Here is an 11,978-nt window from a genome sequence, read left to right as displayed (position 1 = left end):
ACGTTTGAGCGTCACGCTCACGTGACGTCATCATATAATGATTGACAACCCTTGCACATTGGATGAACAGCTAGTGCGCTGTGCGACTCTTCTCACAGCCTCTGTCTCCGAGAAACGAGACAAGCGCGCTGTCTGTCTACATCGGAAAACATAATTTTAGTCACTGCTATAATCTATAATAAGCAGTCTTTCACGTTCAGAATTTGTTTAATTAATTCAGCGCTTGCCAACATTGGAAAAATGTCTGATCATTGCAGACGCAGAGGACTTGGGGTCTCAAAAAGAATAATAAGGGTTTGTGTAAATATCTGCAGATAATGTGTTTTCGGCCTACTTGACTTTATAAATCAATTACTTTTCTTAACTTCATCTATGATATTTAATCTTGCAGGAGGTGAGGAGAAAACTATCAGGCTTCGATTGTCAACTTGCATTGGTTCAAACAATGTTGCCAACGGGATTGTTTGCCAAAAGAATGCATTGTGAACGACGAAGAAAGGCCTCTTCTGAGCAACAGAGCCCATTACCTGCATCGGAAGTTGCACCTGTCGCTATAGCACAGCCATGCAGAGTCCAGCTAAACAGTGACGGCAGATGTGGATGTGTTGCTATTACAAAGGATGGAATTATAGCCCTGTTCCTTCCAGACAAGAGCCCCACCTGTGCAAGAGCCCAACCTGGCATCCAAGAGCTAAGCCGACCATGTTGTGATAGGCCTATACAATTAAATACAAGACAAGGACAAGAAATAGAATGCAGGTAGGACTTAACTGGAATAGTTAGTGGTTGTAATGCATCTACTCTTTATTCACAATCAAGGTGTCCAAATAGAGCTGTCCTGTATGGTTGGTATATGATGCTTTTAGACTGTATAATGGTGTTGAGTCAGAGGTGTTCATAAAAACATTATCTCTTCAGCAACCTCTCCCCGAAGAAAACTTCAACAAATGGATTGTGTGGTGGTGTGATCAACATTCATGTCATCAATATGAAAGAAGACAGCCATATATCTTCAGGATTGAGTTCTTCGGATGGAGTTCCTTTCCCATGTCATAATGGATCAGAACATTGTTCAATGTGTGATGTATGTTACAATGGAGGATTTTCCACACAGACCAATGACAAATGGACACAAGAACTTTTAGATCCGCCAGTAGCCCTTGCTGGATCAGACCAGACAGGTAAAGAAGGACAAACCATTTTACAAAGAGTCCAAAGGTTCCTGCCTTTGTTACACGCGGTTGGAATCCCATTTTGCTCTCTCTTGGTTGCTGCTGACCTGTACTTTCATTGGAATGGAAGTTCATGGTGCCCTGGGAGTGGCTTTTCTAGTGTACTCTTTGGTCCAGCCTGTAACTACCATCCTCCTCCAGTATGAATGGAAACTGTCAATGATAGGATGACATTTTCATATAATTCAGGCTCTTGTTATATCTGATCTGTTAATTCAATAAAGAACTTAATTTAAAGCTCTGAGTGAGTAGTTGTTCTCCTTTTTGTAACCTATCACCATATCTAAAAACACTTCTTTTTTTTTTAAAATCTCCTTTTAGTCGCTTTTTAAGGTAACTGTTTGTTGATAAAGGCTACAGAAAAGTTCCAATGCATTGTTACGAAATAGATATCACCTTTCCATTATGGAATTCCTGCTTTTCTGACTATTAAAATTGACCTGTCCACAAACCCATGGAAATGTATCCCCTTGTCTTCCTAATTTGTCTTTTATCTCTAGGCTATGTTTGTATGTACTGGTTTTGTATTTTTACATTTGAACCATCTTACCAGTCATAGAGGCTCTAACATTAATATTTTAGATTTACTGATCTTATAGCACTGTTCGTTTTGACATGCATAATAAAATGTTTTCTACAAATGACATCACGTGAGATTCTATTAGTGATAACATGTATCTGACTTTAACAACTATTGTCCAACTCAATGTCTCATAAGGTTGCAAAAAGAACATGATGATGTTATTGTAATTTCATCGTGACACGACCACTACAGGAGGGGGAAGGTAGTTGTGACGTCTGAATTTCAGGAACAGGATTTTTTTTAGTGGGGGGTGTATTATAAAAGGCCATCAAAATCATTCTCTTCTAAACCAGAAGCACCACAGGGACATTGGAGATCTCTTTGCTGCAATATTGCATTGTATTTTTGCTTATTCTATAAGCATACCTATTTTGAAGAAAGCCTTAAACTTTTAAATTATATTTTATCTCTTGTACTGTTGAACAAAACTTTAAAGGTAAGCCGGTTTAAGATTTCTTTGGAAATGTTTGTTTTGCGACTTTTAACTTCTAAAATTGAGAGTTTTTCTACAACTAACACCTTTTTAATATCTTGATTTAGATGAAGAAGTCTTTTGGAGTAGTGTGCATATCACTAATTTTGTTTGCAGCTCTGTCAGAAACAATTGGATTAGTGATTGCGGTAGGTCAACATTTTATTGTATTTGGAAAAATGTTGTTTTAAATGCTCTTATTTTCTCATTGTTTTAACTACAAGTAGGGTATTGCAAGCAACATTACGATTATATGAACGTTGTTGCCTATTATCTAGACATAACACCATAACAAGCATTGAGATAATTGAGTTATTGCACTATAGTCAGGTCAAGCAATTCGCATTCAGAAAATAAGAGAAATTGTTGAGAAAACTGATGATTGTACAGTGTGTATAATGAATCTGATTTGAGTGTGTGTGTGTGTGTGTGTGTGTTTGTCTCATAACAGGGTAAAGAGAAGCGAGGGTGGACACTAAACAGTGCTGGCTACCTTTTAGGTCCCCGTAAGTGACTGTTATGTATTAAATACATGTACTCTTTCACACAACTGTCAAAATGTCACTATCAAGTACTTTTAAATAAACTATAATTTACACACCTGCCCTGTCTCCATTATCATGCTCTTCTCATATTTGTTTATACTTTTATTATACTTTTTCACATTTCACCTGGCTGTGTAATGTGGCATGATGTATTCCAACAAACTTGTTCTGTGTCGTTATTGGACAACACAGAACATTTTAATTTGTTATATCCTTTTAAATGACTATATTTTGAAAAGCCTATTTGCACAGGAACAAATTTATTCCCAAGGTTCATGGATTATTGTCAACACAGAATGAGGATGTATCCCATAACACAGGTCCTTGTTGTAAATTTAGGTAAAATGCCATCATCCCTGTGTTTCAGGTCGTATTGATCACCTAATACAGATAAAGGATAATCCCAGCGTAAGGGGGAGAGAAGAACTGCTAAGTCAATGTAAGATAGCTCCTGCAGGACATTGAAGTCAGCAGAGGAATTGCTCTGTGACGCCTTGCTCCTCTGTTTATTATTTGCAGACTTAACTCTTAACGCAACAACCAAGTGTTTATCCCAGCCATGGCCACGTTATGTTTATTGGTTTGTTTTTCCACTTGTTTATGAATTATTAAACCATGATACAGGATCTTTTAATCTAAGAGGCACTGTCAGAACAAAGTTGGTAATTTCATTTTTGCATGTAATTATACTTGATCCGTGATGACTGTGGAAAACGCATCAAGGGCTAAGGGTTAACGTCAAAATTCAAGGATTACACTTCAGATAATTAGTGCTCTTACATGATTATTCAGTGCACTATTACTAGCCCTGTTGACTCAAACCTTTATTAAAGTTGTTGATGGGGTGAGGTATATTGTAATTTCAACCATTGTCTTTCCTGCTCCTTGCCCCTCTCATGATATATATATATATATATATATTTATATTATATATGCAAAGAAGAAGGGTAAAATAGTCATTTCCGATGGATATATATATATATAAAAAATGTATAAAAACATTGCAGGTTCTGTTTCCGTCAATGATTATGTGCCTTTCTTTCACGCATTTCATTGGTGAATATATGTTTTCCAGCAATTCAATGACTCAAGCCCTGCAGGTTGCTTTTCAGACTCTTGACAGATAAAAGGAAAAACACACCATCATAAAGGATGCCTTATGCCGTCATGTGAGCTTTAGGCAGGGTTGCGGTGTTTGTGTGTAATGAAGGGGATTTCATCTAGGGAATGGGTCAAAATCAGCTGCGCAAACTATGTTTTTGTTTTGTTGTTCAGACGGCATTGACGGTCACCGCACTCTCAGTGACAAGCATGGCCTTGCTGGAAAGAGAGGCATGCCCCTGGACGATGACTTCAAAACAGGTGAGAAGCTAAAGCCTTGTCAAATCGTATAGCCTACATTTCATTGGCCTATGAGAGGGTAAATCAATTATATTTAGAGTAGATGATGTACTGTACAGTAAGTCTGCTTTACTCCGTGTAGTCTACACCTCATGATGGTCTCTTATTTTGCAGGTGCCTTGAGAATAGCAGATGAGGATGTAATACACACTGTCATTGACTTCTTATCATACCTGAAACTTAAAGGTAAGTTCATGGTGTCTGTTATTAATGTTTAATTACAACAATTAATTACAGCAAAAACACTGACAGCATTCTCTTGATTGTTATTTTTTTAATGAATAAAAATCAGGTCTTTTGACATGTCCCGAAAATAGTAAAATAATCATGTTTTTCATATGGTCTGGTTATATTTGTATTTCAAATGTATTTACAGATTACATTTCTAGTCAAGATTCTTGGCTATATGTTGCTACAACATTTGGAACAGAACACATACTAGCATAGTCCTAATCAGTTATAACCATCTAACTGTGCTCACTCAAATGTTTTGTCATCTACCTTACAGAAATCAGAGCTCTGGATACCATGCCTTCCTCTCTCACATCAGAAGAGATGGATCAGCCCTAGTTCAACTGATCTCTTCTCTACGCCTCACCTGCCTACAAACAACAGTATCTGTACATTTCCCATTATACTGGTGTCATCATAACAACAATATACTATACAGATTAATCACATTCTTATTATAATTTGAAAGAAATGGATTGAATAAAACCTTTGAATGGCAAAACATTGTTATTCCTATATATGTATTATACAGTATATATTTTGTATTCAAACAGTGAGATTACCTTTAGAAAGTGTAACCACAACCCAAACCACTCAGATGAAACACAGTCTCCAATTTAAAATGTCAAATCTCCAAGTTCTCTCTCGGACCAACTAGATACAAAGGAATCAGAGATTGCTGAGCAACATAATAGCATGATGTTGCAGTTGTTTGTTCTATTCTGTGATCTCTGCTGTGTTTTGTCCCAGTGAACTGTGGGCAGCACCAGCTGAAAAACTGCACATAACCCATTCCACAAGTTACTGTTTCCAAGTTGAGGTTCACCATTGTAGATTGTTTCCAGAGTAGTCCAAGAATCCCCCATGATTATTTTCTGTCAGATCAGTGATAACAGACAGCAAAGATGATATGCTCTCCTCCGGACTCAAATCCGCCTGATCCATAAGAGACAGGAAATGCACCATATCAACTGTCAACTCATTGAAATACACAGCCATGTATTTTTATGTATTCTAAAGGACCCAACCATAAAATGCCTCAACCAAGAGTATGGGACACTCACATGTGGGCCACCCATGTCAGTGCGCACCCAGCCAGGGTGAAGAGCCATGCACAGAATCCCTTCAGATTCCAGGTCAGTGGCCAGACACCTTGTCGTCATGTTCAAGGCAGCCTGCATATATATATAAACAAAATGAGATGGACAGGACATGTAATGAATATGTACACATAAGACAGTCAGATTAACTATCGCCACACCCAAACATTCTATGCTTAATATTGCAACCAGAGATGGTCTGTAATGTTTATATGGGCTTTGTCGAAACGGCTCATTATGGTTGCTGTTCACCTTTGAGGTTCTGTAGGCATAGCTTTTGAAGGCTGCTCCGGCTCCCCAGTTGACCTTAATGGAGCCGAGTATGGAAGAGATGTTAATGACAGCTGCTCTATGGATCCCCATTCCAGTGCCCCGTGCAGCAGCTGCCTGTAGCAATGGCAGAAATGCCTACAAGAAACAACATGATGTGATCTAGAGATAGTTGCGAGAATACAGGTTTCTTATGAAGTAGGACACTTTTCATAAATGTGTGTGATTTGGGCATGAATAAAAATATCCTCTGTGCTAAGAAAATTAAGATATTTCTCATACATGCTCTTCTAGAGGTGAAACACATTGATTTACCTTGGTGACAAAAAGAGGGGCAACAGTATTACTCTCGAAAGTCTTCATCATGGCGTCAGGTGTCACTGTCTTCAGATCAGTGGATAGATTGATGGCTGCGTTGTTTATGAGGCAATTCAGCCCATCACTTCCAAGTATAGATGACACCGCATGCAATGCTGAGTCTATACTTGACTGGCTGACAACATCTGATACGAAAGAGATCATAGACCCATTACCATTCAAAAAGGAACTTCACAGGAAACAAACAGAATTTAGTTTTAGTTTTTCTCCTTGTTTTTTTTACAGTATTGGTTTAATTTACTTTTACATTATTGGTTTACTTCAGTTTGGGATTTCAGCATGTTCTGTTGAGTCCTACAAACATATAATTGAGCGTGTAATATACGTTTTAGTTACTCCAATGAGTTTTAAGGGAGAAAATCCCTGAGAGGAACACATGGGGAAATACCAATACAGTGTTTCTTGTGCATTTTGCTTGTATAACAAGTACGGCATAATGGGGCATGTGTCCAAACTATGCATGGCACATGATGCACATGGGATCATATACCGATTACCCAACAAAATGTGGCAAATCAGCATCACACTGCACCCTAGCTCCTGTGTCCAAGTTTTACAAATGATGTAGGCTATGCAACTCACCAAGCTGTACAATATAAACACCTTTGCAGGACTTGGCAATATTTTGAAGATCCTGAAATGAAGATCAACTTTTATTATGTATCCCTAAGTTTACAGCAAAGGCGAATCCTCAAACGTGTATTTCCATTACGTGGAAATTCACCAAACAAGTTGAACATGATGTTCTCCTACCTGTGCTGCGGCTGGATTGCGAACAGTCGCTATTATTGTTTTGGGTCTCTCGGTGCTTCTTGCCAGGTCTTTCACCATTTGTAGACCGAGGCCTCTGCTCGCTCCAGTGATTAGTACAGATTGACATTTTGTGAATTTTAGAGTCATAGTTAGTAGATGTCTGTTAACTTTGTTTAATGAAGAAGTATGATCGGTCTCAGTGTCCAGACATAATTTTTGTAGAGATACAATCTGAAGGCGTGGTTTAAATTTCATAGCAACTCGAATGGACTAATGAGGGTAGGTACGCTTGATTTCGTGTCTGAACTGTTTCCGCTCCATTCTCCTTATTTACTACTAGTCCAAAGTGCAACCCCAAAACACCACTCGGCGCATTTGGCGACCCAAATCAAACGTATACATTTTATAAGAATCCCCCTTCGGCGCCCTCTCGGGGCGCCCCCGCCATTTCGCCGGTACCTAAATCCGCGACTGATTTTGTATTAGTCTATAAATAAATCTCTTTGCCAAAATTCGTCATCTCTCCCATGTCTTATTTGACTAGTATTTTTTAAAGTGTAAGGATAATAATTCAGCCATATTCATCCATAGTTATTCCCTCTATGTTTAATATAACGCACATACATGAATTATTAATTTCCTATGACGTTTGTGAAGTTTGTTCTATAGAAAGTATTTGACTCTGATTTGTGTCACAGAACATATTTCACTCTAGCCACAAAATTAAGGAAATTAGAAGGGAGGGATTCTGGCAGGGGGCGATTTTCGGAACAACACCGGCAAAATAATGTGGGGACAGGGGTACACCGTACATGTAAGACATGAGCCAATCACATTAATCAAACTAAATGTCAAGAAAACTGTAGGCTATTACACCACTTTTTAAAAATTATTATTATTTTTATCATTACAGCATGTCAGAGGTATGAAAATGAGCGAATGGACTCGAAAGTAGGTGGTACAATCTGAAGGCGTGGTTTAAATTTCATAGCAACTCGAATGGACTAATGAGGGTAGGTACGCTTGATTTCGTGTCTGAACTGTTTCCGCTCCATTCTCCTTATTTACTACTAGTCCAAAGTGCAACCCCAAAACACCACTCGGCGCATTTGGCGACCCAAATCAAACGCATACATTTTATAAGAATCCATCCCGAAATGCAATGTGGTTCGACAAAAACACGGAAATGTTGCCATGGGAAGTCAACATTGATTCAGGAGATCACACAGACAGTGTGCCAGGAGTGATTCCCCATGGTTCAGTTGGAATGGTCATGGTACAGCAGAGCAGCTGCATCCAGCAGGATGGACCATCACTGTAACAACTTCAGATTCTAACCTCCACCACATGATGCTGAGCCCTCTCCCTCCATGCCCACATCCAGTTTAGCAAATAACAGCCATCTCAGTTCAATTGGTTGCCAGAGGTCATCCGAGAATCCAGTCTACTGCAATATGATGTCAGTAAGTGCTAATTGAAACCAACAAGAAGCTTTAAAAAATATTTTACCTAATTTCCGTTACAATCCTCAATATATGGGCCAGTTCGTTTTTTCAATGGCTGGCGCTCTGAGTGGGTAGAGATGTTATACAATGGTATAGAAGGTGTAAACCCCGTCCACGGGACATAGCGATGCAAAATGAACTTGCCCAACACACTCCAACACACTCCAGTTGTTTTCTGATACTTTACTGGATATCACTTCCAGTTATTTTAGTGGTACAGTATATTGCTCTAATTAAAGTTGCTGTTAAATTACGTATACATATTCTATTGTTTTATCCAGGGTGAATTCTATGATGCTGTAGCGAGTATTTGCCCGGACAGCCTGGATGACCATGAACCAGAGACTATGGCATAGCTAATGCCTCAGAATCAACAGAGCATCAGACTGTCTGTAAGAGCATTTCAAAATTACTGTTGGATGTTTACATAACTTAGCAGATACACAACTTACAGGAGCAATAAGTGCCTTGCTCCAGGGTACATCGACATATTTTTCACCAAGTCAGCTCTGGGACTCAAACCAGCGATAGTCCAGTTACAGTCTCAATGCTCTTAACCACTAGGCTACCTAGCAGTGTACATGTAGTTTACATACTGTGCATGTTTGCAATAACACAGATAAATGCTTGTATAATACTGTTTAATGCAGGACCCTATACAACCTCTATCAGAGAACATACATTTGGATTCACATGATCAATGACAACATTTCAACAGTGGGAAAAACAAAAATGTCAGCATGACAATTCAAATATTCAGTCTTACATAAGAAGGAGAATAATACGATCTTCTCTGGCATTGGACATCTGATTTAGTGGTTATGAATAAGTAGGGCTGTCTGAGTCTAAATATGGCACTGGAGCAGTATTCTAAACATGTGTTCAATGACCTTACAAGAGTCAAATGGTATATAAGTTTGTGATAATAAGTAGTTCCTTTCACAACAACCATGACTCAAGACCATGACTGTGGACTCAGTGATATGCGTCTTTAGCTGTTAATCTACATTCATGATTCAAAGAAAAATGACATGCTTGTGATTCTTATCATTAGTTGAATATGTGTTGTGTAGTATTGCCAGTAATGTCAATTCTTCATGTACCACAGCCTCTCAGTCCTACCAGCCCTCTAAGAGCCTGCCGCCCAACCACAGCCTCCTTTCCCCCAACCAGCTGGTCTCCCCTGCTCCTCCTGGCTCTGGATATAGCTACAACCACATGGCTGGATCCTACTCCTCACAGATCAGCAGCATGTCAGTTTCAGCCTCAAGTCTCATGACCTGTATAAGATCAACTGTGGCTCTAACAATCTAGAAAATGTAGTCCAGTATGTTTTCTATAACTGCTGATATTATTAGTATATAGGTTTATTATCTAAACCTTTTTTATTTTATTTTCTGTTATTCCAGGCCCCTGTTTTTGACACTGACAGTCCTAGATTACCTGTCAATCATAATGAAAACTTGTCAGAAGATATGACCCTACCGTTATGCTTGTTTACACTGTGCTGTTTACACTGTGCAAATCAACCATCAAACTTGAAAAGCTTCATAACAATTGACCATGGAGTTGAAATGTGATATGGATAACGGATGTCCCGCCAGTACCACCAGACCCCCTGACCCCTGTACCCTCACTCTCCGGCTCTGGTCCCTGATGGTCAGTCCTCCGCTTCCAGTGTCGTACGGTAAGATCATACCACAATCAATGCCATGTTATGTTGTCATTCTATAAAGTTATGTTAATTTATGTTATGACACTGCACATATTGTCAAGATATCATAATCATCTGATCATTGTAGTTACTGTGCATCTTCACTTTTCACTCTAATCTAGTCTCAGTGGATCTCTATGGGACTCCAAATCCAAGAAGTCACTCCTGGTCACTGCAACTGCACTAAATCCTATAAGTATCTGTCATTTCTATTTTGGATAAGTAAGATATACAGTCATTTCTTTCATACTCTTGTTATCTGTTATGTAGAGTTTTGCGTTTTAAGTAATCTCACATCTAGTGAGAAGGTTTGTTCCATGTCCAGGCAATGACTCAGCAATCATTGGGTGTTTTGTCATAATTCCTTTCACTCCTTGTGTCATTTTCCATTGTAAGCCATCATGACTGCTTCATTGTGGCCTCATTGCTCCCGGGATGGGGGCTGGGATAAAAAAAAGAAAAAAAAAAAGGACAAAACACACATCACAACAAGCGAGACACCACAACACTATATAAAGCACAACATGGTAGCAGCACAAAACATGGTACAAATATTATTGGGTACAGACAGCAACACAAAGAGCAAGAAGGTAGAGACAGCAATACATCATACCAAGCAGCCACAACTGTCAGTAAGAGTGTCCATGACTGAGTCTTTGAATGAAGAGATGGAGATAAAACGGTTCAGTTTGAGTGTTTTTTGCAGCTTGTTCTAGTCGCTAGCTGCAGCGAACTGAAAGAGGAGTGACCCAGGGATGTGTCTGCTTTGGGGACCTTTAACAGAATGTGACTGGCAGTACGGGTGGTGTATGTGGAGGATGAGGGCTGCAGTAAGTATCTCAGATAGGGGGGAGTGAGGCCTAAGAGGGTTTTAAAATAAGCATCAACCAATGGGTCTTGCGACAGGTAAACAGAGATGACTAGTTTACAGAGTAGGATAGAGTGCAGTGATGTGTCCTATAAGGAGCATTGGTGGCAAATCTCATTGCCAAATGATAAAGAACTTCGAGCCACCCGGGAGCACCCTTACCTGCCAATCTATAAATGATGTCTCCGTAATCTAGCATGGGTAGGATGGTCATCTGAATCAGGGTTAGTTTGGCTGGTGGGGTGAAAGAGGAGCGATTACGATAGAGGAAACCAAGTCTAGATTTAACCTTAGCCTGCAGCTTGGATATGTGCTGAGAGAAGGACAGGATACCGTCTAGCCATACTCGCAAGTACTTGTATGAAGTGACTACCTCAAGCTCTAAACCCTCAGAAGTAGCAATCACACTGTTGGGGAGAGGGTGGATCCTTTGATTGGGTGGACATGTCGGTTCATGCAGCAAGAGCTCTGATAGTTTGGAGGACGTCCTCCAGAATTTGTCATAATTACTGTGTAAGTCTATGGAAGGGGGTGAGAAAATTGAGCCTCTTAGGTTTTGTATTGAATGAGTGCTGTTGAGGCTACTGTAGACCTCCATTGCAAAACAGTGTGTTTTAATCAGTTATTTGGTGACTTGATAATATATAGTATAGTTTTATCAAAAAAGGATAACATTTTAAACATTTCACTATTTGTATTTTTATGAAATTCACTGAGGAGGATGGTCCTCCTCTGAGGAGCCTCCACTGGTGTACTTGAGCTTGTGTCCTCAAAAGTGACAACACTTCAGAAATGCATATCTATTTTTACCAGAAAGGTGAGATTTGAACCTTTTTCGGAGTATGCAGCATTGCTAGTTATTGTTTATGGCCCTCCCAAGATAAATTATTACTTTTGGGGATTACGTAGATTTTTGATTACATTTA

General features: G+C 39.2%; 2 protein-coding genes and 2 long non-coding RNA genes across 7 annotated transcripts; 3 read left to right on the top strand and 1 right to left on the bottom strand.

Moving 5' to 3' along the window:
• Nucleotides 1-203: 203 nt before the first annotated feature.
• LOC123991926 lies at nt 204-1,412 on the top strand. The gene is made up of 3 exons (XR_006831027.1): nt 204-294; nt 392-759; nt 919-1,412. It is a non-coding gene; the product is annotated as an uncharacterized LOC123991926 (long non-coding RNA).
• Nucleotides 1,413-2,114: 702 nt separating this feature from the next.
• LOC123991900 (galanin peptides-like) lies at nt 2,115-4,958 on the top strand. 2 transcript variants are annotated; one of them, XM_046293387.1, is made up of 7 exons: nt 2,115-2,251; nt 2,356-2,436; nt 2,739-2,793; nt 3,200-3,271; nt 4,108-4,194; nt 4,348-4,419; nt 4,742-4,958. In XM_046293387.1, exons 2-7 carry the CDS (start codon nt 2,356-2,358, stop codon nt 4,801-4,803), a joined length of 429 nt encoding a protein of 142 aa, XP_046149343.1. In that variant the 5' UTR covers nt 2,115-2,251; the 3' UTR covers nt 4,804-4,958. The 2 variants fall into 2 exon arrangements, with proteins under 2 accessions (XP_046149343.1, XP_046149344.1); XM_046293388.1 differs by lacking the exon at nt 3,200-3,271 and having other exon boundaries at nt 2,130-2,251.
• Nucleotides 4,507-7,362, bottom strand: zgc:110339 (uncharacterized protein LOC550490 homolog). 2 transcript variants are annotated; one of them, XM_046293386.1, is made up of 6 exons: nt 6,966-7,362; nt 6,795-6,846; nt 6,150-6,337; nt 5,817-5,870; nt 5,529-5,639; nt 4,507-5,400 (listed from the first exon to the last, which is right to left on the bottom strand). In XM_046293386.1, exons 1-6 carry the CDS (start codon nt 7,218-7,220, stop codon nt 5,287-5,289), a joined length of 774 nt encoding a protein of 257 aa, XP_046149342.1. In that variant the 5' UTR covers nt 7,221-7,362; the 3' UTR covers nt 4,507-5,286. The 2 variants fall into 2 exon arrangements, with proteins under 2 accessions (XP_046149342.1, XP_046149341.1); XM_046293385.1 differs by having other exon boundaries at nt 5,817-5,972; nt 6,966-7,329.
• Nucleotides 7,363-8,171: 809 nt separating this feature from the next.
• LOC123991858 lies at nt 8,172-10,607 on the top strand. 2 transcript variants are annotated; one of them, XR_006830982.1, is made up of 5 exons: nt 8,172-8,424; nt 8,752-8,862; nt 9,579-9,723; nt 9,880-10,157; nt 10,307-10,607. It is a non-coding gene; the product is annotated as an uncharacterized LOC123991858 (long non-coding RNA). The 2 variants fall into 2 exon arrangements; XR_006830976.1 differs by having other exon boundaries at nt 8,172-8,428.
• Nucleotides 10,608-11,978: the final 1,371 nt, after the last annotated feature.

This window comes from Oncorhynchus gorbuscha, linkage group LG02 (genome assembly GCF_021184085.1).
Source record: "Oncorhynchus gorbuscha isolate QuinsamMale2020 ecotype Even-year linkage group LG02, OgorEven_v1.0, whole genome shotgun sequence".
Lineage (NCBI taxonomy): Eukaryota > Metazoa > Chordata > Actinopteri > Salmoniformes > Salmonidae > Oncorhynchus > Oncorhynchus gorbuscha.
Note: the sequence above shows the minus strand (reverse complement) of the source record. Positions and strands in the feature narration are given on the sequence as shown.